This window comes from Colletotrichum chrysophilum (genome assembly GCF_026319265.1).
Source record: "Colletotrichum chrysophilum strain AFK26 chromosome Unknown scaffold_102, whole genome shotgun sequence".
In the NCBI taxonomy this organism is placed as follows: domain Eukaryota; kingdom Fungi; phylum Ascomycota; class Sordariomycetes; order Glomerellales; family Glomerellaceae; genus Colletotrichum; species Colletotrichum chrysophilum.
In genome coordinates, this window is record NW_026517389.1 from 38,143 (window position 1) to 65,403 (window position 27,261).

Below are 27,261 nucleotides of genomic sequence, written 5' to 3' on the forward strand. Positions count from 1 at the left end.
TATGTTAAACTGTTAGAGATGTCCAAAGTCTGGGGGAGGTTTACTGCTTTTGGTGTCTCGAACCTTGCCGTATTCGGCTAGATCTACTTCTTGGGTGTCCAGTCTTTCCCACTGAACTGGCTATGCATCGAGGGGCAGAGGGGACAGCTCCGTCAATCATGTTCCATGATACGAGGAAACATGATATTTCAGAGCTGCTTATGCTCATTCATACACGTTGACTCGTTCATATTCTCAATCGACTGATTCTCAGGGGTAATATGTAACACCAACTTCTCGAAGCTTATCTACCCCGAATCCCCCTTCTCATTTCAACCAAAGTCTTCCGACCCTTCCGCCAGATCCAGACGCCCAGCAGACGCGCCCAGAAAGACACTCGACACTGTCAAACGACCCTGCATCAAACGTCCTCCACGTCCGCCCGCCATCAACTGTCACATCTGATCCGGATGGTCCGACCGCAACCGCAACATTACAAAGACCCGGAGCCCATGATGAACCCGACCGGTATCCGCCCGGAAACGCCTCCGACGCCGTCCACGTTGCGCCTCCGTCTTCCGACCATGACGAGGTGTGTGCTGAGCCGTTGGCAACGTTGAAGTCCCCGCCGACCGCGATGCCGTTGAGCTCGTCCTTGAACTGCACCGAAAAGACGCCAGCCGATGCGCCACCCGCAATTGCGCTTCCCGAGACGTCCCAGTTGTGTCCATCAGCACTTCGAAAGACTCTGCCGGGGTCAACACCACCAGAAGCAAGATGCCACCGACCCGCAGCGGTTGAGATGCACGTCCCGCTGGCAGCAAAGCCGAACTCCCCTTCCAACGCAGGTACCATTCCACTGGATTCAACAATCTCCCAGGACTTTCCTCCATCCACCGTCTCGATCAATCGAAACTTGCCATCGACAGGATCGCTAACCGCAAGGCCTCTCTCCTCATCCTCAAAGTCGACGCAGTTGAAGAATGCCGCAGCCTCTTCATTCGCAAACGTTTCTGTCCAGGACGCGTCTCCATCATTGGTGATGTACACGCGTGAATCCGCCCCTTCGCCGATGGACAGGATGACGGCCTTCTCAGCGGAGAAGGCTTGCACGTCGCGGAACTGAAGCTCTGCATCTTCCGGCGCGAGTGAAGGTCCTACCGATGACCATGAGGCGCCGCCATCTGTGGTAAGCAGGACGGTGCCATTCGTGCCAGAAACCCAGGCGATCTTGTCCGAGACTGGCGACAATCCTCGAAACTGCTGCTTGCTTCCTGTGGGAAGAATCTCCCAGGTCAAGTTGGCGTGCCGCGATGAAATGCCGATCTTTGGATTGAGAGGCGACGCGACCGCGAGTGCCGCGAAGCTGAGCGAGAGGAAGGTGCTCAACATGATTGATGAAGTGACACACTCAACTTGCGAGTAGACGAAGAGCCGACCTGCTGCGGTGTTTGTTTTGTCATCTCGCCCTGCGGGGTTACACCGCCAGCCTCCTCATTTCGCCGATTCTCTATCGCGACATCCTTCCGCAGATCATTGACGACCTTCCCAATCGGGACGTCAGTATCGTGATGCTCGGGTCCTGTCCCACACCGCACGATGCCGAACCATGGAGTCGGGTACCGGCAATAGTTGCTCTTTTCTGGCAACCTGACTTTGAATTTTCTCAATTGAACACACTATTGGGCCTGTTCCATCTGTTCACCTGCCACTTGCGTTACGCTTGGGAGACATTGACTTGATGCTATTTTTCCTTCATCAACCTATTTACAGAACACCGAACTTCAAGAGTTATGTGCAAGAAACAAAGCCACCCTTGCTCAACCTGCTGCCCCAACCTCATGCTCAATTTGAGCCACACTTTGCTCGCTGCCGCAATGGCGCTCTCACAAGCCACCATCCGTAAACTCTCCGTTGGCAATAGCGTTAGTAATCTCTTCGTCCGCCTCAAAGTATCCAGCAAGATCAGTCCGCTTCTCGAGCAGCAAGTCAACAACCATCCTTCCAAACACCTTCTCACCCGCCGGGCTCAAATGGGTGCGATCAGAGCCACCGAGGTTATAGGCGGTTGAGTTCTCCTCTCCAATGGCGTTGACGTAGTTGGTGCTCTTCATGTTCAAGTCGAGCCACTTGATCTTGCTCTCCTTCGCCGCAGCGATTGTCTTGCCGCGCCAGTCGTGCAGGTTCTGCACCACCTCGCCATCCTCAAAGGTTCGGCGAGTGAGCGAAGTGATGAAAATCTTTCCTCGTCAGTCATGATCATCCATTGCATTACATCAGGCAATATAACAGAAATACTCACCGGCGTAGCTCCAGCACTCTTGAGCTCAGCAGCGATGTCAATCAAATTCGCACGGAACTCATCCAGCTCCATGACCTTCTGGTCATTGTGCCCGAATTGAACAGTCACGATCGGCTCATAGTCGGCCTTGGTGTCGTTGATGCCCTGCAGAAGCGAGTCCCAGCGGCCGTTGGACTTCCACGAGACAGTGGTCGAGCCGGACTTGCCTCTGTTCTCGCCCTCGGCGGGCGATTTGAGATAGGAGAGGAAGCCGTTGCCCCAGCCGCCGTTCACAGCAACGGTGGAGTCGCCGATGAGGAAGAAGTATGGGTCCTTTGCGGCGCGAGGTGTGGGTGAGCCTGAGATGAGGGAGGCAGCGAGGGCGAGGAGAAGAGTTGCGGACTTCATTGTGAAGGTGGTGATGGATGCTTTGCTGGCTTGAGCGGGTGTGCTGTCTGGCTTCCTGAGATGATATGCCAGGCATACATTGATTTCTTATACTCATCAACTTCAACATGAACTGCTACCATATCACTGATGTCGGGTCTTTTCTTCATATCTCCTCCTTCCGCATCTGCATGACGACAGTGTCTCGGGGGAGAGAAGCCCAGAACGATGTTCAATGCAACAAAACACTTCCAGATTCGCATCGTGAGTTCACAATCATGCCGTTCCGGGCCCATAGCCGTGCATTCCACCACTCGCATCTGGCCCATTCGGCCGAGTCTTGCAACTGCAGCTGAAATTTCTCCAAATCAAGAAACTTCACGCCGGCACTTCGTGACGATCAAGGTCTGTTAGAATGGGAAAGCATGCAACAAGACACAATGCAAAAGACTGAGACGGGCGAAGGACAAGCTCACCCGCCACATCTTTGCACCGAAGCCACCATGTCAAAGCAAGCCAGGGTTCCATCAGACCCCCAACGCGGACAGCTCCGCTCGTCCTAGCCACATGGCATAGCAGATCTCCCCCCAATTTCAGACGAACAGGGTGGGTGTTCCGGTGAGCCTCAGCGATCGGCAGTCGTTTTTGACGCTTTCGGCCTCACTGTCGTCTTCCCTAACGGTGGCCGGGGTATGTCTCTCGGATTCGCCCTCGACGCGAAACCGCGGGATGTTTTTACCCCACAGCGGGCTTGTCAGTTTGCGTGGCAGGACATGGGGGCCGGCAGGCGAATAATCTTATTTAGCGCCGGTGTTTGGCGTTTATTAAGACCTCTACGATGGATTTTCTCCTTTTGAGGGTATACGGCAAGTTGGCCTGCGATGTTATCGTCGTAGACGAGGTTGAGTTTTCTGAGGTCCTGTCTGAAGGCGCTACTAGACGAAGTCAAGTGCCGACGACCCATAGATCGTCGTGAGAGTGGTACGATGACCAACACGGCAACATTTTGACTCCGGTTTTACGACTGAGAATGACACAATACTGGTCATGAGAAACATGAGCTTGCTGGCTGGCGCCCCAGGAGATGTTTAGCCAAAGGCTACAAATGCTACTCAAGATGTTGGCAGGAACGGTGAGTACGCGCAACTCTGGAATCCGTTGTTGGAGAGTCGATTCAGATCACAGCAATGGTCCGTGATCTTCATGGAAACAGTATGGCCATTGTGGAATTTCGTCTGGATCTGGTGCACAGAACAAGTTTGCTCTACGGATACGGATACTCTTCCCAACATAGACAGACGGGTGGATCGCGCGGTGGATATGACGTGCTGCATTCACCGGAAGGGCCCCCGTTAGCGCCCGCTTACTTAAAATTGAAGGGAGATGCAGCGCTTACCGTCTGCATGTACTCTTCAGTTTCACCAGAGATCCCTAGTTTTTACAATGGCCTACAAACACGCTAAGATCGATTTCGGGAATCCTTAATGGGTGTCTGCGTGCTTGGCGCTTCCTATCCCGGCAAAGTGGTACGACATCCCTGCAGTTGTTGATAACGAGTCCATTCCCAACAGGCCGGACTACTCCAGCCGACAATGGTTGGCTGTTAAGGAGTTGAAGAAGCCTATGGCTTGGAGCTCGTTATAAAGCTCGACGTTTGCAGATAGACTTCTAGTTCTGCAGACAACATCTGTTTTCGTTCAGTGGTGTCACGTCGTTCTTTTCTCCGGGTGTTTGTTTGCCTTCACACTCCTTTGTTCAACTTCGACTTCAAATCCAGCACCTTCCAAACCATCGTCATTCACTGAAACTATCACTTTCAAAACTTTGATCATTATTGACCATGGGCATTTTCAACGTTCTTCTCTGCGCAAGCGCAGTCAGCGCTTACACCGTCACCAATGTTGGCCGATTTATGTTGAAGAATATTGATCCCGTCGTCATCCCGGGTCAATATGCCTCCCACATGCACACTTTCTTCGGATCTGATGCTGTGACTGCCAACACCACGACATCGAAGGAACTTCAGGCGGGTTGCTCCACTGCCGAGAACCCCAACGACTACTCTTCGTACTGTAAGCACACCCTGAGCTTTCATTTACTGCTTGCTGTTTCAGCTTCTCCCCTTGCCCATGCTGTTCCCAAATCGCTAACTTAGAAAGGGGTCCCAACTCTTTTCTACAAGAACTCTACCGGTACCTTCCCGGCTCCCATATTTCGCTTCAGCGCCTACTACGTCAGCATCGACAAGGCCGAAGTCGCCATTCCCCAGAACTACAAAGCCGTTGTTGGCAACTCCTCTGCTACCTCCCAGGACGGCGTAGAGAAGCTCGCCGGCATCCAGTGGTTCTGCGACCACGGCGGTCAGGGCACGACCGACGGCAAGGATGCCGCCGAATTTCCTTCCAAAACCTGCCCCGCCCATCTCCAGACGATCCTCCTCTTCCACGACTGCGTCAACGAGACCACCCTCGAGTCGACCTATTCTGGCGTCCAACACTGGACGAAGACCTTCCGCCCCGAGAACCGCTGCCCTCTCGGCATGAAGAGAATGCCGCAGCTCAGATTCAGCATCCGGTATGATCTGCGTACCGCCCTGCCTGATGGCTGGGACGGTCCTGCGCCGCTGGAGCTGGCTTGCGGATCTTCGTACTGCACCCACGGTGACTTCATCAACGGATGGCTGCCCGAGGCCGCCGAGAATATGCTGAAGGCGAATGACAAGAGAGACTTTGCCGGTGTCGATGGGCCGAATGGAAAGTACAACGCCGGCACTCTTTGCAAGACAACCGCTGTCGATGCGGACCCCGAGCATGGCACCTCTGACTATGCGAAGAGCAAGGAGATCTTGGCCAGCCTGAAGGGCTGAGATGCGAATCTGGGACCATGTTGGATCGGAGGTGTCCCGAAGCAACCCAGAGCAGTCCGTGTTTAACACAGGCTAGTTACTCTTCCTCGATCGGAGAATATTCTGGAGTTTGGCATAGCTTGACATCCGCCTCATGTTCAGGCGATGGCCCCTCCTGAGTCTGGCACGGCATTACTGTTATTTTACCACTTGTAATACTGTAGCAACAACACTAGTGTTGTCCAAAAATATTCGATTCTTGAACTAAATACTAAACAAGTACCAAACCATCCAGGGTGTTGACTTTGATTCAGATCGGTGCAGCTGCTGGTTGTAAAGTGACTCAGTGCATCAAGTCATCAATGAGCTTCAGTAGCGGCTCAATGTTTTCGATGATGACGATGACGAATGACAAGTCCTCGGGGCTCACGCTGTCTAAAGAGTAGACCACTAATGCCCGAATGCCTCGATTTATGTGAATATTATCAGCCAATTAGTCGGTCCTGTCTTCTGAGTAAGCTAGATACTAGCCCAAACCAGCAACTTCAGTTAAACTGAGTTCGGGACTTGAAATCCGGGCGTAAGTTCGGGCGGGGCGGGTGCGAAATGGGCCCTTGACCGATGATTACAAACGCGACGTCCTCTTGGCCATACCAGTGATGGTTTTCAACTACGATCACATCGTAAAACTGGCTTACAACTCAGGAATTCAGGAGAAGTCCTATGAGTATCATAGGTTAACTGTAAAGCTGAAGGAGTAGCCCGGCTGTGCCAAGTAACTTCCGAGCACAATTCCCGAGGTCTCACACCAAGACCCACTCACTCCCGATGCTCGTAACAACCGAGACGACGAACTTCCGAGCCTGCAATTATCACAAAAATTGGATCAAATTCTCCGCCCATCAGACGTTTTGCGTCGAATCGGTACTAACTTACGTAAATTCTCTGATGCGCGGAGTGTGGTGCACTGTGTGGCTGCCGAGCTGCTTCACTGGAGAAGGTGTGCTTTCACCGTTCACCGATACAGTCAACTCGTATGCAGACCGATGCAAGACATGAGAATATCAGGCTGCCAATCATCTTGGGATCGGTCAGACAGGTGTTGAAGTACCTAATATCTCGGGCGCAAACTTGACTGAGGGGTTCAAAACGCGGGGAAGCCGGTTGAATGACGGTGCCTCGGTTGAAAGTTTATTATATCTAATCATGGCCTTCTAGATTTATCTTCTATCTCATCGATAGCGTCGTCGATACAATTGATTTGATACTTTGATCTGAATCAGTAGTTCAGTATGGCAGACACCGAACCTAACTCAGTGCTCGTCTCCAAGACGTCGGAGGGCATTACAACAATTACGATCAATCGCCCTCACCGGCGCAACGCGATCGACGGTGCGACCGGTCGCAAGCTCACCGATGCCTTCCTTGCTTTCGAGACAGACGACACGCAGAAAGTGTGCGTCTTCAATGGCTCAAACGGCTCATTCTGCGCGGGCTTTGACCTTCACGAAGTCGCAACTTACCACAACCCCTATGGAAAAGAGTACAAGGGTCCCATCATCGACGAATCCCATCGCGTGGATGGGCGAAATATCGGCCCCATCGGTCCGTCGCGTATGCAAATCAAGAAGCCCGTCATCAGCGCCGTGTCAGGTCATGCGGTGGCGGGTGGGCTAGAACTCTCACTCCTCGGCGACATGCGGGTTGCCGAAGAAGACGCCGTGTTCGGCGTGTTCTGCCGCCGATTCGACGTGCCGCTTATTGACGGCGGCACGGTCCGGTTGCAGGCCATCGTGGGGCTGGGCCGGGCTCTGGATATGATCCTCACCGGCAGAGCTGTAGGTGCGCAGGAAGCAATGCAGATGGGTCTTGCGAACCGAGTTGTCCCCAAGGGCAAGGCCTTAGAAGAGGCTACGAAGATTGCAAGGCAGCTCTTGGCGTTCCCGCAGGCCTGCATGAACACAGACCGGGCGAGTTGCTATTACGCAGCGTACAATGCCTCGTCGTTTGAAGATGCCCTGAGCAGGGAATTTGATGCGGGGATTAAGGTCATTAGCTCGGAGAGCGTGAAAGGCGCGGCACGATTTAGCAAGGGAGCTGGTCGACATGGAAGTTTTGAGGAGTCAAAACTTTGAAGCTTCTATGGGAACGGGCCCACGATGCGGTTTGCTTCGGCTCGGAGCCCCATGTTCGCACGGCGGGTTCAGCAGCACACCGACCACATTGCAGGCAAAGATGCCTTGCAAAACCGATGTCGCAATGGCTGTTACGGAGCTCGGTGGGTTCGACAAATCATGTCTCGGCTAGTGTAGGGCGAAGATGACATGCCGGTCGGCAAGGGCGTCCAATGCCAACGGGCGTCGTAAGGCGCTGACTGGCACATGTAAGAGACTTACCAGAATGATTAACTTCACTTTGACTCATACCGGATTGTCGAACATGAGGCCGGACCACTGAGAATGCTGGTTTCCGATGGTGTGAGTGTGAGTAAGTTGTTCGCACAGGAAGTCCACCAGTCGGTAACACTCCGACCCCTGCAAGCGGCATCGTCTTCGGTTTTGGCCTCTCGGGAGTTGATGTCTGCGCGGAAGTTTTAATACTAAGACTACGACGGATTGCTCCAGGACTCAAATGCTTTCAAATGTTGGACTTAGTTTCAAGACAAATCGTCTTGATTGTTAATACATCGGGATTCATTTCCCATACTCACGACCCGGCGAACATCTTGCTTTAAGAAGCAGGCTTGGCATGGCCGTCTCACACCTAAGCTGCCGACCGGATCGCCGGTATGGCCAAAGATTGGGCTCATCGATTCCAAACCTGACGTGCGGTCTATGTGCTGGTCACACAATGAAGAATCTTACGAAACGCATATCAACTTTGGCTCCAACAAGTTCAAAAGCGACAATTATGGACATTGATATCGACAACCACTACACATCGAAGGTCTACACTTGCGGTACCACGGTATCAGGCTATGTCTCGATCAATCCCCGCCACGACACAGCTTTCAGCTCAGTTCAGATCAGCCTCCAGGGGAAGGCAAGTGTTCGCATCGATGACACATACTCTTCCAGGCAGACATCACAGATTCTGTTGAAAGTCGATATGCCGGTGGCGGAATCGGCATATCCCGAGTCAAGAACATTCAAAACCGGGGAAACATACAAGATACCCTTTCGATTCATCATTCCCAACCAACTAACAGACGCTGCATGTCAACACGACGTCGAGTCAACGTCGATACGCGATTACCACCTGCGGCTTCCTTCCAGTCTAACAAGTTGGCACAAGTACGACATGGCTCCCAAGCTCTTGGGCATTCGGTATCATATCAAAGCAAAACTTGTGCGAGAGTCTGGTCCGCAATGCGCCAGGCCGTCTGAAGTTCTCTCAGAGGCTCAATACGAGATCAACCTACTTGCAGCATCTCCAGAGGAACCGCCACTCAGTGTCAACACACGGGACTCGCAATATCGCGTTATCGAATCAAAGAATGTTTCAAAGGCCTTGTTCTCGGTGCCGTTCTCGGGGCCGTTGGGCCGTGTCACTGCAGCAGCGGCACAGCCGCCTACAATCCACTTGAGCCGGGACGGACGCAGCGCTTGCAGCTCCTCTTTTCAAGCGAACCTTATCTTTGAACCGTCAGTTACAAGTGTTACGCCGCCGGAGGTAGTTTTGCAGTCGGTCAAAATTGTTGCGCAAACCTGGTATTCGACAAAGGTCATGAACGGCTTGCCCAATATGGGCTCCCTTCGAGAGCCTTTCAATATTTCGGCGCGAGTATTGTGGGAGACTCTGGAATACGAGTCTTGGAAACCCAAGACGCTTTCCGATAGTCAACATGCTGCAGAGGCGAAGGAAGAAAGCTGGGATTCGGCACCGCCGACGCCTTATTCAAAGACTTTGCGAGCTGAGTTTCGCCTGCCCACTGAGAAATACGTTTTCCCGCCGACCTTTCACTCATGTCTGATATCAAGAACGTACGCCTTACAAATTAGCATGAGCGCTGGCGGTACTGACATTAGCCTGGTACTGCCCATTCAAATTGCCATGGAAGCGGACGAGCAGACGACAGCGAGGCTGCAAGATGCGGAGTTGCCAGTATGGCGACCATGATGGGTTGCTAATAGTCCCTCTGTGGGTGGAGATGCAAGATGTGCTAACATCTTGAGCACAAGTAATGATATCGGAATTGGTTTTTGGTTACCGGCGTTTGGAGTGGTTTTCGCGGCGGCACCGGAGTTAGGAAGAGCGTAATATCAAGTCCTTGAACAATCAAATATTGATGGTTTTCCTAGCCCATATCTGTACATACCAGCAGTCATCGCTCTTGTCTTTAGCAAAGATATATCTCACCATCCTCATCAAAATCTGAATATCGGTCCCCGAACTCCTTTTGACATGCAGCTTCGTCGCTGTCCTCCGTCTCGTAAGACAGCCAGGCCTTCGGCATAAGTCCACGACTTGGTGAAAGCCATCTCACTGTTGACAGAAAGCAATCTCCGACAAATTGGAAAATCTTGGGATGCTCCGCCTCAGCCCCGTCTTCGACAGGTTGGGAGTGGACGACATGGACTCCACCCATAGGGCGCGCGAGGTACGTCGCTGCCCAGACATTTTGAAATGCCAAGGGCGCATACGCTACATCTTCAAAGTATTCTTTCGTAATGGGGTGCTCAAATTGTTCTCCATCACGGAAGTGCTTTCTTCTGAGAGGAAGGGAAAACACTCGGTCGCCAAGCTCGAGGTGGTCAGGTCCAATACCGACGATATCGAATGGCAAAGCATCCGCAGGCGGATTGTCTACGTCGCAGGTGAGAACACATCGATGCTCCATTGTGATAGAAACCATTTGAAAGACGCAATTCAAGCCTGGAACGGTAAAATCTGGATCGTTGAAAATGATATCCTTGAGAAGTTTGACGAAGATTGGCGCAAGTAGTTCATCTTTCTTCTTTTCGGCATCATCCCGAAATTGACTCGGATGAACGAGCATGTCGAGCATCTTTCGGTGACTTTGCTCATGATAGAACTTTGTCATTGTCGGTATCGTCTGTGCTAATTCTGCCAGCTCTGCTGCAGCGCTCTTGAGGTTGCTGGAAAGACGCTTGTCGCTGTACATATGTGCACCAGCCACGAGGACGTAACAGAAGCGATCGGCAAGCCGCTCTTTGATATCATCTCCACGGAGCTTTGCATTCATGCTGGAGAGTCCTGCCTCCCAGATGGACTGAAAAGTCCGTCTTATCCACTGGACCACGTCCGCTGGTGATAACTGATGAGAAGGGAAAGTTTCGCTTTTCCATGTGACCACAAAGGGACATACTCGGTCTTCTTCTGCAGATTCAAATGAATCTTCCACAGCAGTGCCGGCACTTTGACTCAGACAAATGCGACCTAATCGGGTTCGAATTCGATAGGCAAATGCTCCTGACGAGGTAGGAAATCTAGCAAGGGCGCAGTGAACCAAAGGTGGTCCAATCGCGTTAGCGAGGTTGACCCAGGGTCCACAGCGGACATCGTTGCCTTCGAGCCAGAACGCGTGGCGGTGGTACTTGACAGTCCAGTTCGGCACCCATCGAGGCAGCAAATCCAGATCTGGATGGGATGTGCATCCTCCAGTGGCAGCTGACAGCCTAGAAGAAGCTTGGCCAAGCATCCATCCTAGCTTGCCATTAATGGCTAAGGAGTAGGCGAAGAGAATGTAGATGTCAGCTGTTGTCGCCTCATAGTTAACATACGTCTCGTGGGAGCGCCAAGTCCGAAGATCTTTCGTTGGGTCCCCCGACTGTTCGGTAGCCAAAGCCTGATGAACCCACTCCACGGTTACGTTTCTCACGGCCATGTCCTTTGCTAGAGTTGCCAATGTGAAAATCCGGTCTCGAGGGTTTTCTCCACCGATTATGTCTTCATCCGAGGGGAGAGAACGTAATGCTTCTTCTGCTTTCTTGTCGTGGCCCAGCCAAACGAGTACACCCTTGGCCTCGGTGTATATAGCGGTCATCATGGCGATATGATGGCTCTTTTCTTCGACACTACATTGATCGATACAAACGCCATCGGCCCACAACCTCCTTGGAACTGTAATTGCAGAATTCGAATGATCGTGATCATTCATAGAACCCAGAGGGTACTCAGTGTTTCGAAACCGGCGGAGAACTTCGCTCAGATTCTGAGTGATGGAGAGACTGTATTCCATCTTGTCACTCTCGGCGGTATCTTCGTCGATGACGATAATTTGGCAGCAGAGTTCGGGTGATCCCCAGACATAAGAAACGGCCTCATAAGTTCCCTTCGCTTCTTCGAGCTCAACCTCGAGTAGTCGGCACCTCAGTATATCGGTATTGTGGGTAGCTGGAAAGACTTCAATGATGCGAGTACACGTCTTGGTTGACAGGGGCGTGTGCCTGTACGCTTTCAAAAGCGCTGCACCTGGCTTTGTCGCCATTCCTAATCTGTGGGGTAGTGAGAGAGATGGTAGGATTGAACGGAAGGGTGCATTTAAGGGGGTGGTGCATTGCTTGGCGTGAAGATGGGCCGATGCGCTCGGAAATGATGGTTTTGCTGAGTGGACTTCGGGCTGCGGTCTAGACCGGCTGGCAAAGCTGACCATCAATGCAAATGCAATTGTACTCATTTCGGTTGATTGGAGCATTCGCAATTATTTGTCCTGAGATTGGTGACTGCCTGCGGTTCAGCGCCTAGCTTCCTCTCGTGATTGCTGTCTCAGGTCAGCTCCTGCGAGACCCTCGTCTCAATGTCAGCCACAGTCTAGTAGTACTTTCTCGACCAACTAACGCCTCTTAATTCCTGACTCACCGGTTGCTCAGTCTTGTCTGCTATCCCTTGCGATACGCACCCACTGTGTCTCAACGTCACACGCCCCGCGATAAGGACAAGAAACACCTGCACTCTCAGACCCAGATTGGAATCAAAGAAAATCCATCTACTCCATGACAACATTTCTCAGATGATGTATTATCTAGGATTTTGGAAGAGCTTGTAGACCGCAATCATATCCTCCTCATTAAGACCAGCCTCCGTAGCCTCCTTGTACACCTCTCGGCACAGCTCGGCGTATGGTGTTCTAACATTCGCATCCTCCGCTGCTTTTACAATCATCTGAGTACTGTTATAGCAGTCCTTCACCGCGGCCTGCGGAGCCCAGTCGTTGTTCACCAACTTGGGGATCTTGACCTTGGTGTATGCGGAAGCCATAGGTCCGGCGTCGATGACTTGACCGAATGCTTCCAAGTTGAGCCCCTGTGCCTTCGCCAGACTGAAGGATTCGGCAAGCGCGGCGGTCATGTTGTTGAGATACAGATTGACGGCGTACTTGGTCTTCAGGCCGAAGCCGATCGGGCCACAGTAGATCGCTGCGGCGGTGAGAGGCTCCACATACGGCCGCATCTGCTCCGCAATTTTCGGATCCCCGGCCAAAAGCCCCACAAGTCGGCCCTGCTCCGCCGGGATCTTGCTCCCGCTCACCGGCATCTCAATGAAGTTGCCGCCTGCCCTTTGAACTTGCTCCGCAACGTGTTTGCTGATATCGACTGGTATGGAGGCTGTGTTGATGAGTGTTTTCCCGCGAAGTGCGCCTCGGAAGTCATCGTTGAATATTGATGTCAAGGCCGCGCCGTCGAAGAGCATGGCGAAGATGACGTCGGATTGTTCAACCACTTTCGCTGGTGTCTCCCCAATTTTGGCACCGGCTTGTGTGAGTGGTGGATACTTGGAAGCCGTTCGATTCCAGACTGTGACGGCGAATTTGCGGGTGAGGTTCAGGGCCATAGGGGTGCCCATGACCCCAAGACCAAGGAAACCGACTCGCATGCTGTAAGTTCGCGAGCAGAAACACCGAAACAGTGTTGTCTATCTTGTAAATTTTGAGATGGCTGCTGCTCAAATAACAGAATTGTGACGAGAGCCGAGAGTATCCGCGTGATCAGGGTGTTGAATGGGATACAGGGTTCATCAAGGTTTGTATGAAATCCGGAACAAATACACCATATTGGTCTCTTCCGTGATGATTCGCCGCAAGTCTGCAGGGCGCAGCGGCGTGTATATGTTGTTAGTTTCACGCCCTAGGGCGAGCCATCATGGTGGATCGTTGCATGACGGTGAAGGCGCACGAACACAGGACCCATAATAATCATGTCGATTTCTCCCTACGCCTTACGGCTGACGCGATTGGGTCGAACAAGAAGGGCGCACACAACAGGCCGCGCAGATAAAGAAATTGATGCGAATTGACTGGAACATGGTATTAATGCCTTGATAACATTTACGGATGTTGGCTGACTAAATCTTCTCTGATATCGCAGCTTTCGCAACGCACTTCAGCGATCGCCGAGTGGAAAGCCAAATGGCAGCAGAGACAGCTTCCGGTCCTTCATGGACTCATAACCCATCCTTCCCATTAAAACTCATGAAAATATCCGAGTTGAAAATCTGAACTAATCAAGTCATGCAACTGGATGATTGCCATCTTCTTGTAGAATACCCATTTCACGCTTGAACTCGCGGAGCCAGTCTGGGTTATCGGCAGGAGTCTGATTCCAAGGATCATCGCTGGGTCCATTAGCATATGTCCATTGACCGAATTGTATGATTTCACTTACTCTTCAAACGAGATCCAACGCGCCTGATGTTGAAGTTCGGCGTCTGAGGGAATATGTCTGTTCGGGTTTCGCGGCGATGTCGTGATCTTGACGAACCGGACTAGACTCAGGGCAAGACGCCGATAGCAGTTCTCTTCGTTAACGAAGAACGTGGTGCGCGTGTTGAGTCCCGGCATTTCGGCATCGGCACCTGATGCAGTATTGCCAGTAGCGCTGCTACCGACGACGTCAGCTTCAGGGCTGGAGCTTCCTGTGTCCATGGCGCTTGACTGGCCAGTGGGTTCTGTAAGGGCAGCGCTCAGGAAATGCTGGTTTCCGATGTCCAAGGTAGGGGAATCGGCAGACTCCGAAGGAGGGAGCTGCATCCGTTGACGGAAAGGTGCCAGCCAGTGCGTTGACTCATTGATCAGGCCGTATAAGAATGTGGAAAACGTCTCGGATGGCTTTGGCGACGATGGCATTGTCCAGCAACTTGATGCAGAATCAAATTGCTGGACAATGCTGCACGCCTCGCGCTGAAGATCCGAGTCCGAGACTTCGGGCTCGATGAGCTTCGATATGTCCACGTAGCTTTGGAGTTGTTCTTCTAGGGCACATTGGTCAAAGATGTCGGCTTTTCCATTGATGCAGAGATATGTGATGCGAGACCTCCTGGCTGTCTTGAGCGGTCGAACTCGGGCTTGCTTGACGATGATATCCGACGACATGAGCAAGTCCCGCAGCCATGAGCTTGCTGGAGTCACTGGCTTCTTCGCGAGAGAGGTAGGTTCCGAGCCGAAAATAATGCAGCAACTTTCGTATAGAAGCTCGGCATTTGTAGGCATTCGGCCATTCGTGTTTTGGTAGTCTGTGGCGAAGTGGTTGATTTCCGTCTTGATCAACTCAAAAGCGCTGGGTGGCGTCTCTGGAACGCCTTGTTTAGTAGTGAAGGGCCATGGCGAATACCGCTCCATATGAATCATATCTGGAAAATGAAGGTCAGCCACGGCATAAAAGCTTTGTAAGGGGAAGACTGACAAGGCGCCATTGAGTTCTCAACCATTTTGAGGATATGGTCGTCGAAGCCCCAATCTCCGTGCCACTCTTCCATCGTTTTGCCATCCTTGAAATGTTCGGCGATGTGATCGATTCTGTCAATCCATGATCCCATTACCAAAGCACAAAAGCCGCAGCGAGATCTGATCATCTCATTCTCGTGCTTCCAATCACCCATGGGCCATCTCAGGAACTTGGCATCATGCACGAGCTTGAGATGCTGCTGCAGATGATCCTTTCGGTAGAACGTTCGGTCTTCGGGTAATCTCTCTTTGCAAACTGAGTAGTTGTGCTTCTCTAGGTGTTCTTTGTCCGGGTTGGCATCACCACAGAAGACGCATACCAGCTGACCACTTGCATCAGCGACGGTTGGCCCTGTTGGCGAACATTCCCACCGCTCCAGAGACAAGTGCAGTGACTTCTCGTGGCGTTGCCAATTGTGTTTTGTCTTGAAGGTCTCGGTGCAGAACGTGCATTGATACATGTTCATAGTCTGCCAGAGATTGCTGGGGCCTTTTCGTTCTGGTCGTGCCGCAGCACCTCGTCGCCTCCTTCGCTTGATTGCAGCTTTAGCCAGTGGATCTGAACGCAATGATGCTCGGGAGTTGTGGGAGTATGCTGAGTTGACTGAGCTCCTGCTCGAATGCGATGTCCCTGCGCTACTTGCCGACGAAGCATTATACAGAGATCTTGTGGGAGCGCTGTCGGTCAAAGATCGATCTGCTGGAGTGTCGGATCCAGGTGGTAGGTCGTACACAGCATGCGCAATGGCAGATGCCAATGCGGGCTCGTGCTCAGGCGGCGAGACTTGCCATCGTTGAAGAGGATTCATCTCGTCAAATCCTTGGGGAACACTGCTTCCACCAATGTTGATGGGTTTTGAGGTGGCTGAAGTGATGGCGGGGGATGGGGGCCGTTTGGGAGGAACCTTGAATCGATTACGTCTCCGAGTGTTGGCGAGCCAATTGGTGATCTGTTGTCTGCTGAGACCGGTCTGCCGCTCTAGCATCTCCATATCGGCGGTTGAAGGGTATGGACGGTGGTTGTTGTTCGAAAGCCATGCTTTCAGAATCCGGAGAGACTTTGAAGAGAATCGAGTCCCGATCTTGGGCGGCGTGGTCATCTCTGAAGCTGGGTTCCCGTCTACACCAAGCGTTGCTGTTCCGGTGTCGAGCAAGTTCCTCGCAAACTGTGCGTCACCAATTGCCTTCGAAAACATGAACATTTCTGCGTCGTCGAAAGTTGTACCTGTGCTTGGCATCGCCGTTTGGGTGTTGGCGAGGCCGGACCCTCCGGTCACGGCGGGATCGAAGAGAGCTTCATCTTGCTGGTGAGATGTAAGTCCTGCATTGCGCAGCAACTCAACTGCATCCAGATTTTGTAAGTCTTGTAGAAAAGAGTCGTCCCGAATAGGTTCCGGGTAATTGACTTGAGAGGCATTGGTCAACTGCGCTTTGAGCAAGTCAAACTCCAGCGCGGCGGTGAAGTCGCCGACATCGCGTGCGTTGTTGTCATTGGCTGGACCGGGCTTGTCCATTGCTGACCGAGTTGTGTAAGTGCTTGGAGAGATGCATTCGGCAGGTGCTGCACAATGTCATCTGTTAGTATTAGATAGGATAATAGTTCGTCCGATGCGAGAGTCTCACAGAAGAGTCATCTTGCTCGGTCTTGACCCCACATGAGCCGGCGTCATATCCGGTATGCGGGGCATAATTGCACCGAGTCATAGGTTCACCCCCGGACCTGCGATGAGCCAGTCGTCATTTTAACCTTCTTCGTCGGAAGAAGTATGTATTGCCGGCCAAGAAGATCGTAACTGGTGATGTTTTTGCAAGCAGCGGCTTGACCCAAGTTCTAACCCAGATCACAGATTTTGAAGTTGTGTCTCTCATCGAAGATCATCATGGGCAGTCCCTGCTTGGCCTAAACGCCGCAAATAGCCTTCGGCCAGCAGCACCCAAACACGATCTACCAACCATCGCAACAATCCTCAGTCCGTCTTGACTCCCCGGCGTCCCGAAGCCGAGTCCGGCCAAAGTTTCCGTTCCGAAAGACCCATCTCTGGTGAAATTCGGCGACCGAGCGGCTTCCCTTGTCCCCGGCCGATCTCGGAGCCGGAGCAGGACTGAGCCCACCAAGCCTGCCACAACACTAAGAACGCGACTCGCTAAATGCCTGGCCAGTCTCTCGGAAGATGTCCGACGAACTGCCCTGTGACCGGGATGAACCCCCACACGCGGGGAAGAACGCCCAGCCGGGGACAATGAGCTTCTTGTTCCAGCGAGTTCTGGGCGAGACTGCAGGGGCTTTAATGGCGATCTTGAATCCAGTCACCGACGTCGGAATGGTAAGCATGGGGAGAATGAGGCATATCCGATGTTTGACCTGCTTAACCTAGGCAAACAAACTACTGCCGGATAATGCTGCCGAAGATCTTTCTGCCCGATCTTTGTGCCCGGTGAGAAGTGCCGGCGCTGGTGTTTGAAAACTTGAACGTGCATCTTGACAACTCGCCAACTCGTCGCGAAGCAGCTAAATCGTACCATCTTTCCACAAATCCTACGTGAATGACGAAAAGAACCCCAAACGCTTGTCCCGCGAAGACAAGCCCGGAACATGTCGCAAAACCAACATGAAGACGACTCAAAGTCGGAGTCGGTGGATGTGGAGCCTGACCGCCACGACTTGCGATTGACGACATCGAATGCGGAGAAGAGTGCGACGATTTTGCCTGCCCCGACTGAGGACGATGCGCAATTGAGCCGCCAAGACACGGAAGCGATTTATGCCAAGTTTTCGCCGAACCGGAAGAGACTTGTCACGGCAGTGGTGGCTTGTGGTGGAATCTCGTCAACGGTGTCCACTCTGCTGCTCTTGGCAGCGATTCCCGAAATAGCGGGCGAGTTCAACACTAGCGGAAGTATCATCAATGTCAGCAATGCCATTTACACAGTGTTCATGGGCATCAGTACCCTGTTTTGGGGACCAGTGAGCCAGGTGTATGGACGCAAATGGGTAGGTATCTGGGCAAAGAATTGTCGAGGAGCATTGGCTAACTTGACTAGCCATGCATTCTGTCTGCGGCTGGGTTCTTTGGCTTCTCCGTGGGAACAGCATTGGCTCCCAACCTTGCCGCCTTCTTCGTTTTCCGGTTGCTCTCAGCCTTCACGGGAACAGCTTACCTCGTGCTGGGCTCAAGTTGCATCAGTGACATTTACAAGCCCACAGAGAGGGGAACAGCCCTGGCATGGTTCCTGAACGGCACCCTGATCGGTCAATCTTTCGGTCCCTTCATCGGTGGTGTTATTGTCACATATCATAGCTGGCGAGTCTTGTTCTGGTTTCAATCGGGCTTGGGAGGACTCACAACTGTCCTTGCGGTACTTGCGCTGCCAGAGACAAGCCATAAGATGAGATCGAAGGAGTTGGAAGGGCTCGACTTCAAGACCAAGGCTGGGAAGGTTTGGGATTGGACAAACCCTTTCCGAGTCCTTGCATTGTTCCGTATTCCGAAACTCCTGGTGGCAGTAAGTATTCAATGCCATGATTGCTTGTTGGCTGGGTGTACGTCTCTAATCGTGATCTCGTAGGGAATCGCCGCCTCGTCTTTGGTGTGGAACATGCAGTCACTCTTAACGCCCATCCGATACGTCATCAACCCGCGCTTCCACCTGACAACTCCTCTGCAGTCCGGTCTCTTCTTCCTAGCCCCAGGAATCGGGTTCTTCACTGGTACATACTTCGGTGGTCGCTACGCAGATCATACAGTAAAGCTCTGGATCAAACGTCGAGGTCATCGCCTTCCCGAAGATCGTCTGCGCAGCTCTTTCGTGGCCATGGGCGTCGTCATCCCGTGCGCGATTCTGATCTACGGATGGGCCATCGAGAAGGAGAAGGGCGGCATCCCGTTGCCAGTGATTTGCATGTTCGTGCAAGGTTTCGCGCAGACTATTTGCTTCCCCAGCATCAACACGTATTGTCTTGATGTGTTCAAGGGACGGAGTGCAGAGGTGATAGGTGAGTACCCTTTCCTACTAGGTACAGTCGAACTTCAAGGTGACGAACTTGGAAAAAAGCTGGGAATTACTTCTTCCGCTATGCAATCGCGGCCGTTGGCACGGCTGTGTGTCTTCCGGCCATCAACAGTATTGGCGTGGGCTGGTTCAACACTATCACGGCCCTGTTCGTGTTTGGATCGACGGCAGCGGTGTTTTGCGTCGTCATGATTGAGTCGCGAAAAGACGAGAAGAATTCTGGCGAAGGAGTATGACTGAAATGAAGCAAAAATTGAAGTCCTTGAACTGTTGATGAAATCCATGTGATCGACCTTGTAACGAAGCCAATCCACCTGCAGGCGCGTTACATTAACACGCGGTCTACGCGTCTATGTGATAAGATGTCAGATTTTAGTGAAGAAGGCGGTGTATTTCGGCCAGTAATCTATGTGTTTCTAGCGCCGTCTGGATCGATTCCTGCAGAAGTCCTCTGAAACCTAGGTTGACATGCAGCATGCCTAGCTGCCGATTTAGTGGCGGTCTGCGCCCTTGAAAGACGCGGACGACATGCCCCGCACTGATAGCCTTTCAAGGCACGGATTGAGACAACGACATTCAATTGCTCATAAGACATCCATGCCAACCCTGCACAGGAAATCAGTTCAATTGACAAACCAAATTCAAGCATCACAAGAATGAGCCTCAATCACCAGTCAGCAGCGATGAAGTCCGAAAACCAAGTCAACGGCACTGCCCAGAATGGGGTCACCATACGAAATCACCGTCCAGGTGACATGGGCTTCATCACCTACCGCCATGGAGCAATCTACGCCAACGAGTTCGATTACGGGTCATCTTTCGAAGCCTTGGTCGGCAGAATCACGTCCGAGTTCATCACAACTTTCGACCCTACAGCAGAGCGTTGCTGGATTGCGGAAAGGGATGGCCAGTTTCTCGGCTGCATCATACTCATGAAAGATCGCGACACGCCGGGTCGAGCGAAGTTGAGATGCTTTCTCGTCGAGAAGAGCGCTCGAGGTCTAGGTCTGGGAACGCAACTGATGAAGCTTTGCATAGACTTTGCGAGAGAGGCGGGATATGAACGTGTCGGGTTGAGAACGGACAGCAACATGGTGGGAGCGAGGAGGATGTATGCCAAGACGGGCTTTAAGATACTGGGAACAGAGGAGCATCGGACCTGGGGTGAGCATATCCTGAGTACCGGGGAGAATTGGGAAATGGAGTTGTAGCAACGGCATCAATGACATGGATGGGCTGGACCCTTGGTTGGGCATTGGGATATTTTATTCCCAACAAGATTTGGCTTTGGAGGCCCTTGCTCAGTTTCTTTTATTGTGAATGACAACAATGAAATGCGGAAATGGCATTTCATTGGCCGCAAAGACCTATGACATATTCTATGAGGACATCTGAGGTATCTCAAGACGTGTAGAAATATCAAAGAAGCCTGCACTCCAGCAGATGGGTACCATCAAGAAACTTCTGAAGGCAGGAAGGTATTCAACCAGAATAAAATCATCTTCTAATAGCACGAACTTTGATTGCTTCCCGCATTTTTGAAAAGGTCTGGTCACGTCTGGAAAAGGTTGTTTACTTTGGTTGAGATCCTGGGGCCTGAAGGCTGAAGGCTGAAGCTGTTTGAACCCCTGACGTCATCGAATAAAGGTCTGAGTGATGCTTTTCTAAAGTGTCCTTGACCTTCGCTTAACTGTCAGAGATGACGTAATTGTAACTACGGTCACGTTCCTTACCAGGCTTTCACCCAAGTTCCAGGCGGTTGGGCGCCTAAGGCGCCTAAGGATCTCGGTGAACGGTCTGGATCACCAAGTCACGTGTGAGCTGCCTGAGAACAGGTCGATGCTTCCTCTTTTTGCGCTGTTGAGAGTTAAGCGAGACGCTAGCGTCGTTTGAGGGCGGCTTGTTGTTCTTCGTTCGTGATTTCCCAAGTCAACCATCTCTTCTCCTCCACACCACCTCAGATCAAAACTTCACCCCAACAACAACCCTTCACCTGAACCAAATCCACCAAAGAACTGTCTCAGATCAACGACAAGCATCCCTCTGATTTCTTTCTTCCACACAAGTCACCACGCGCGCCTTCTCGACTGATCTCTCCTTAATCAGGCGAGATGGCGCTCCAGACCAAATCATTCGTTTCCCTCCCTACCTCCTTCCTCCTCCTTGCTACTATAACCCTCTTGAACCTCCCTTTCGCTCTTTCAGCAGGCCTTCAACTTTGGGATGCTTCTCCACGCGCCGCCTTTGTCGCCCTTGTGTCAGAGAACCAACTTGAGCAGATGGTCGCCTCTGTTGGACAACTAGAGCACCGCTTCAACAGCAAGTACCGCTACGACTGGGTCTTTTTCAGCCACGAGGAGCTCAGCGAGAAGTTCAAAGAGGCTACATCCAACGCGACCGGTGGCACTGTCACCTACAATGTCATCCCAAAGCAGCACTGGTCTATCCCTGCCTGGGTCGACTCTGGTCGCTTCGAAGCTGGCTTGGCGCACGCTTAGGCAGTGGGCGCCAATAAAGCTGACGTCTGGACCACCCACCACAAGCGACGCTGGTCGGCTGGTCTCTTCGCTCGCGAGAAGCGTCTTGATGCCTATGACTGGTTCTGGATGGTTGAACCTGGAGTAAGTCAAGTCCCCTTCCCCTCCCCGGTGTTGGTTGGGCTGACAGGACTGCTTCCCAGACCCAGTTCATGTGCGACATCAACGTCGACGTCTTCCGCTTGATGAGAGATCGCGACATCGCCTACGGAGTCAACGAAGTCATGTTCGAAGACACCTCGGAGCCCAGGTCCCTATTCCAGAGCACCAAGTCCTTCATGGACGAACACCCCGAGATGGTCCAGCCCCAGGCCGACATCAGCTGGATCCTTGGCCACGACGGCACGCTCGGCACTCCTACCATCAACGCCCGCTTTGACGAATTTGACGATAGCTTCTTCGAATACCGAGGCTGCAACACCAGCCAGATGATCAAGGGCGGCGTTCACCCCGGTGTTCCCCAAGAGGCTGACCCTCAGCAGTGCGAACCCAACACGGTTGCCGATGCCTACACTACCCGTCTTGCTGCGGACTACAACCAGTGCACCGTCGACGCTCCCATCGAGATTGGCAACCTCAAGTACTTCCGAGGCCCGGAGCACAAGTCGTACTTCGAGCATCTTGACAACGCCGGTGACTTCTACTACAACACCGTCAGCAACGTGCCTGTCCACTCGTTGAGTGCCACCATGTTCCTCCCAAGAGACAAGTTCTGGCTGCTCGGCGATATGGTCTGTGAGATGCACGGCCTACACAGCTGCCCGCCCATGCCGCGCCAGACCTTTACAACCGACGCGCTTCAGGACCAACCTGTCATAGCTGACGTTCTCGGCAGTACCATGATGAGTCTTCCTGAGGACTTCAGCGGTGTCCGGGAAGAGCTCCACGGCCGATGGGAGAACTTCGTCGAGGACTTTGATCGCCAAGACAAGATGCCGCACTCTCTGACGGGCTGCACCTGCACCGAGGAGCGTACCTTCAAGAACGAACAGTGGTACATGGAGATCTGGGTTCAATCCCCTTCCGGTCGCGACATGTGCCGCATTGGCGAGCTCACCTTCGGGCTCCGCGACTATTGCGCCGCGATGCCCCAGGAGCATGAGCTTTCCATGGAGATTCCTGTCACCCGCTGGATCGAACGCATGATCCGCTAATCAAGAACGCCGGCTAGACTTCAACCTTCCGCAACTGGGCGACGGAATTGCTTGAAAGAAGAATAACGGATGGACGCAAGGGAGGTTTGCAAACTTGGGATTTGTTTGTTTCGCTGTACTATTTGACCTACAGAGCTCCTCTTAGCACGATAGCCATCCTCAGAGAATTACTGATGATTCATACTTACTGTCCTGCGCGTCTCACATGTGTCGTTGTCCCCGGATGTCCATCCTTGCCGGAGAAGGGAAACACAAGTCCGGGTACCGGCGCCGTCTCCGGACGTTGCCGGCCCCGCATCCAACCTCACATCCTTATCCGCTAGTGCTTACAAGTCCAGGCTGCAAGATACCGCTCCTCTCCCGATGGGGGAAACAATTGTCTCAGTCCCCCTGTGTCTAGCTCCCCGCAGAAGCGAAAGATCTTTTGGGCGCCAATCAGCAGCGCCAAATGTCCTCGGGGAGGATCTGCCATGGTAAGACACGCTGATGGGCGTTTTTGGATGACAAAGAGTTGGCTTCGGAGCTGACGGCAGGCTTTCAAGCCATAAAGCTGGCTGTCAGATTTATTTCAACAATTTCTGCATGGTACCCAATTTTCCATCGTTTCTGGAATCTTTGCTAACAAAAGATTGATAAACAGCGCGATAATTCTCGAACATCATGGGCTCCCTCGCCACCTTGGAAGACTTCCTCGAGAAGCACCCCTCTATCAAGACCTACTCACCTTCCGATGAGACTTTCCACTCCCTCCGCCAGACATTTGTTTCTACCCCCGCCATTCCGCGGCTCATCGCCCGTCCTCAATCTGCCGAAGATGTCGCAGCTCTGGTGTCCCACTGCAGCAAGACCTCGACGCCCTTCGTCATCCGCTCAGGCGGGCATGACATGTCAGCCCGCTCAACCGTCGACGGCATCCTGCAGATTGATATGCGCGACATCAATCATGTCAGTGTCTCTCCCGACAAGAAGTCCGCACGACTTGGAGGCGGGGTACTAAATGCTGATCTACAAGCCGCGCTGGAGAAGGAGGGCTTGATGACGCCGACTGGCACGGTGGGAAGCGTTGGGTACGTTGGATGGGCTACGCTGGGAGGCTACTCGTTTTTCACCGCCAGCGTGGGTTTGGGAGTTGATCAGATTCTCGGAGCTAAGGTTGTGCTGGCGAGCGGAGAGCTGATCGATGCCGACGAGGAGCTGTTAGTTGGAATCCGGGGTGCCGGGCCAGCCTTGTGTGTTATTGTTGAGATTGAGATCAAGGTCTACCCAAAGACCGAGGTAAGAGCTTTCCAAAATGGCGGTTGAGGTGGTACTAACACACCTGCAGATCCAAGGCGGCTTGATCATGTTCGACTCAACCGACTTCGCAGGCACCATCAAGACGTTCTGGACGAACTGGGCCAAGCTTCGAAAGGAAAAGACCCTGCCAGACCTACTTTGCATTCAGCCCGCCGTTGTCGAGGTCCCAGGAATGGGGAAGAAATTCGCCTGCGCTTTCACCTGGAATGGTCCTGCGTCGGATGAGTCAGACGCCTGGCTCGAAGAGATCTGCAAGCTTGCTCCCGTGGCGATGAAGATGGTCGCGCCGACGAGCCCCTCCGCTATGATTGCGCAGGTCACGGCCTTGACGTCTCCGACGACTATCCCCGGCAGCTCCTACGGCGTCAGCACCAAGACGCTTGCCCTCTCGGAGGGCATGGCGGACTTGTATGCCGAGTTTGCGACGAAGCTTCCTGGAGACGGTGCGTTGCTGAGTATGCACCAGCTGCGTGGCAAGGCATCTCGCGATGACCATCTGCCTGGTGTGTTCAGGTGGCGCGAGGAGCACAACTTGCTGGAGATTGTCGGGCTTACGGTCACGAAGGAGAAGAGCCAAGAAGCCAAGGAGTGGGCGGATGGGTACAGGGATGCGCTGGTCAAGTTGGATGGGGTGATTGAGGGGGGGTACTACTCGCTGCTGCCGAAGGGGCAATTTGCGATGGAGGTGGTTTATGGGGATCACTGGGAGACGGTCAAGAGGCTGAAGGAGAAGTTTGATCCGGGGAATGTTTTCAAGTTTGCATTCGGGAAGTGATAGGCTTTGATGGCGCAGTCGGGTGGCTATTTTAGTATTCCATTGAATCCATTTTGATAATATCTTCTCTCTTCCATGCGATTTCCACCTCTCAATCTCAGTTCGAATGCTTTTTCTGTCTTTTCTGTCGTCTTGCCTCACCGTTCCTCCTCGTCATCCTCTATTATCGCTCTTGCCCTCTCTGGCGCTCACTGGCTTCGCACTCAGATGTTGTAGTCGATGACGACGGGCTTGGTTTTGAGAGAATCGACAGTTTCATCCCAATCCCAATGCGGGGTCTGCTCTGCATCATGCTCTTTGCAAAGAAGACGGTACTCCATGCGCTGGATCTTGTTGGAATCGTTGAGATCCATTGTAACGAGGATGACTTCTTTCTTTGTCGGGCCGACCGGGCTGTCCACGTTGAACTGTGCAGAGAACTGTTCGATGTGGGAAGTGACACGACCTCGGTCCGCGCTAATGAGAACGAAGTTCAAACGACGCAACTGGTAAGTGTCTTCTTCTTCGTAGAGTTTCTTGAAGTACTCCATCACCTCATGCTTGCCGAGGAAAATCGTGCCCGGGTTTTGTTTGAGGTTGATCACCAAGCTGATGTTGGCGTCGAACCACTCAGACGCGAGATCGTCTTCACCCCAAAACAGATCATCAATGAGGTTGTTGGCTCGTTCCTCGAGCAAGGGCCGCAGGTTGTGATCGCGGGATTGGCCGGCCAGCTCAGCGAGGCGGCGAGAGAACATCATGTGGTCTGGGATGTCCATTGCGGAAGCTATGAGTAAGGTAGTCAGTACGGCACCGTAATTGCTTTGGACTCGGAAAAGTGATTCGCACCTTTGCTTGAGCTTGGGACTCAATCGTTGCTTCACAGTATGCTGGTGGTGTTGCAGGGAGGTGTGGGTTGTTGAATCGAAGATGAGAGGAAAGGTGGAAGTATCCATGGATATCTGAGAAGACCGATACAGGCAGGCGTAAGCTACACGCAGACTTTTCGCGCCTCCCTACCCCAAGTGCATTCTGGCCTAGATCTTACCCTATCGCTGGAACTATTCATCGCTCGCATTCTCTTTAGTTTTCTCCTCATCCCTATCGTTCTTGTCTCGCCCGTCCTCGTCGTCCTCGTCGTCTTTGCTGTTTCCGTTAACTGCCCTTCGATTCAAGACATTTTGCCACAATGGATGTGTAAATAAAGCATAGCAACCTCTCGCCAACTTCCTTCAATTTTCAAATCAAGTACCCAGATCTGTTCCGGCTTCCACAAAAGAGCTGTCCACTAATCTCCAAGTCTTGCCTGCCCAAATTGCCAGGTTCTTTGTTCCATTCATTCTTCCCGCTTCGGAATAATCAGACCACGCTTCTTCATCGATTCCGATGACCTTTCCCACCTGTCCTTAACGGCATACTCGCTCTCCTCCAGATAACGATACTGCAGGCGCTCAATGTTGTTGGACGCGTTGAGATCCATAATCACAAGGATAAGGTCAATATCCTCGTCCGATCCGTGTTTATTATTCCTGTGGCGCTTGTAGAGAGAAGTGATGCGACCTCGGTCTGCGACGACCAGAATGAAATCGAGGTGTGTGGTTTCGAACCGACGTCTGATCGATTCATCAAGCTTAATGAAGAACTCCTGGATTTCCTTTTTGCCAACAAACATATTCCAACCGTCCTCGATCGAACGGCCAGGGTCGCTTTCAAATATCATAGTCGCGTTGGGGTCCAACCAGAATGAGCGACGGTCGTCGAATGAGGTAGGATCCAACTCTAGAAGGTGCAGCAGATGTTTCGCCATCCTCTCGAGAAAGGGACGCATGCTGATGGCGCGAGACTCGGTTGAAATCTCGTCGAGGATGCGTGCCAAATCTTGAGGTTGGTCGAAATAATATTTCGAGAAATATTTCTTCGAGAAAATCGAGAGATCCATGGCGACAGGTCGATGGCTACGCCTTTATCGTTGGGGGAGAGTAGAAATGTCGAAGGCCGACTGATTGTGATTGTCGATGCTGAATCCGTATTTTAGTGAGAAATCCCGTGCGTCACCGATGTTTTATATATCTTCAGTCTGTCATCTTCGCCGCCATCGTTTACAGCGTACTTGGCAGGGGAGAGTGCAAATCGAAGCACCACGAATAGAACACGGAACACAAACAAGCAGCGTAGGGGGTGCAATTCCAAGGCTTCTGATTCTTTCTTCGATGTTTGCAGCACTTCGTGCCACAATAATGGCTGTCCTGCACAAACGGATCTCCCTGGTTCTCTATCCGCCAGATGTTTGCTGCTTCCCTGCAGAGACCATGAAGGTAACACCCAGTCGTTTCCC

General features: G+C 52.4%; 12 protein-coding genes across 12 annotated transcripts; 5 read left to right on the forward strand and 7 right to left on the reverse strand.

Annotated features, from left to right (window-relative positions):
- Positions 1–306: 306 nt before the first annotated feature.
- COL26b_009979 (uncharacterized protein) lies at positions 307–1,371 on the reverse strand (the record flags this gene model as incomplete). The annotated part of the gene is made up of 1 exon (XM_053182693.1): positions 307–1,371. The coding sequence occupies one exon, from the start codon at positions 1,369–1,371 to the stop codon at positions 307–309; it is 1,065 nt and encodes a 354-aa protein (XP_053033327.1).
- A 494-nt stretch (positions 1,372–1,865) lies between these two features.
- On the reverse strand, positions 1,866–2,668 carry COL26b_009980 (uncharacterized protein; the record flags this gene model as incomplete). Its single annotated transcript, XM_053182694.1, has 2 exons — positions 1,866–2,219; positions 2,282–2,668. 2 exons carry the CDS (start codon positions 2,666–2,668, stop codon positions 1,866–1,868), a joined length of 741 nt encoding a protein of 246 aa, XP_053033328.1.
- A 1,819-nt stretch (positions 2,669–4,487) lies between these two features.
- On the forward strand, positions 4,488–5,513 carry COL26b_009981 (uncharacterized protein; the record flags this gene model as incomplete). Its single annotated transcript, XM_053182695.1, has 2 exons — positions 4,488–4,719; positions 4,807–5,513. 2 exons carry the CDS (start codon positions 4,488–4,490, stop codon positions 5,511–5,513), a joined length of 939 nt encoding a protein of 312 aa, XP_053033329.1.
- A 1,271-nt stretch (positions 5,514–6,784) lies between these two features.
- On the forward strand, positions 6,785–7,627 carry COL26b_009982 (uncharacterized protein; the record flags this gene model as incomplete). Its single annotated transcript, XM_053182696.1, has 1 exon — positions 6,785–7,627. The coding sequence occupies one exon, from the start codon at positions 6,785–6,787 to the stop codon at positions 7,625–7,627; it is 843 nt and encodes a 280-aa protein (XP_053033330.1).
- A 2,204-nt stretch (positions 7,628–9,831) lies between these two features.
- COL26b_009983 (uncharacterized protein) lies at positions 9,832–10,698 on the reverse strand (the record flags this gene model as incomplete). The annotated part of the gene is made up of 1 exon (XM_053182697.1): positions 9,832–10,698. The coding sequence occupies one exon, from the start codon at positions 10,696–10,698 to the stop codon at positions 9,832–9,834; it is 867 nt and encodes a 288-aa protein (XP_053033331.1).
- Positions 10,699–12,473: 1,775 nt separating this feature from the next.
- On the reverse strand, positions 12,474–13,328 carry COL26b_009984 (uncharacterized protein; the record flags this gene model as incomplete). The annotated part of the gene is made up of 1 exon (XM_053182698.1): positions 12,474–13,328. One exon carries the CDS (start codon positions 13,326–13,328, stop codon positions 12,474–12,476), a length of 855 nt encoding a protein of 284 aa, XP_053033332.1.
- Positions 13,329–13,960: 632 nt separating this feature from the next.
- COL26b_009985 (uncharacterized protein) lies at positions 13,961–15,635 on the reverse strand (the record flags this gene model as incomplete). Its single annotated transcript, XM_053182699.1, has 3 exons — positions 13,961–14,066; positions 14,117–15,080; positions 15,134–15,635. The coding sequence occupies 3 exons, from the start codon at positions 15,633–15,635 to the stop codon at positions 13,961–13,963; spliced, it is 1,572 nt and encodes a 523-aa protein (XP_053033333.1).
- Positions 15,636–17,767: 2,132 nt separating this feature from the next.
- COL26b_009986 (uncharacterized protein) lies at positions 17,768–19,590 on the forward strand (the record flags this gene model as incomplete). Its single annotated transcript, XM_053182700.1, has 4 exons — positions 17,768–18,166; positions 18,217–18,678; positions 18,742–19,168; positions 19,562–19,590. 4 exons carry the CDS (start codon positions 17,768–17,770, stop codon positions 19,588–19,590), a joined length of 1,317 nt encoding a protein of 438 aa, XP_053033334.1.
- Positions 19,591–21,296: 1,706 nt separating this feature from the next.
- On the forward strand, positions 21,297–22,876 carry COL26b_009987 (uncharacterized protein; the record flags this gene model as incomplete). The annotated part of the gene is made up of 3 exons (XM_053182701.1): positions 21,297–21,651; positions 21,688–21,806; positions 21,866–22,876. The coding sequence occupies 3 exons, from the start codon at positions 21,297–21,299 to the stop codon at positions 22,874–22,876; spliced, it is 1,485 nt and encodes a 494-aa protein (XP_053033335.1).
- Positions 22,877–23,536: 660 nt separating this feature from the next.
- On the forward strand, positions 23,537–24,947 carry COL26b_009988 (uncharacterized protein; the record flags this gene model as incomplete). The annotated part of the gene is made up of 2 exons (XM_053182702.1): positions 23,537–24,151; positions 24,201–24,947. 2 exons carry the CDS (start codon positions 23,537–23,539, stop codon positions 24,945–24,947), a joined length of 1,362 nt encoding a protein of 453 aa, XP_053033336.1.
- A 203-nt stretch (positions 24,948–25,150) lies between these two features.
- Positions 25,151–25,705, reverse strand: COL26b_009989 (uncharacterized protein; the record flags this gene model as incomplete). Its single annotated transcript, XM_053182703.1, has 1 exon — positions 25,151–25,705. One exon carries the CDS (start codon positions 25,703–25,705, stop codon positions 25,151–25,153), a length of 555 nt encoding a protein of 184 aa, XP_053033337.1.
- Positions 25,706–26,262: 557 nt separating this feature from the next.
- Positions 26,263–26,865, reverse strand: COL26b_009990 (uncharacterized protein; the record flags this gene model as incomplete). The annotated part of the gene is given in 2 exon segments (XM_053182704.1): positions 26,263–26,326; positions 26,345–26,865. 2 exon segments carry the CDS (start codon positions 26,863–26,865, stop codon positions 26,263–26,265), a joined length of 585 nt encoding a protein of 194 aa, XP_053033338.1.
- Between the last annotated feature and the right edge of the window lie 396 nt (positions 26,866–27,261).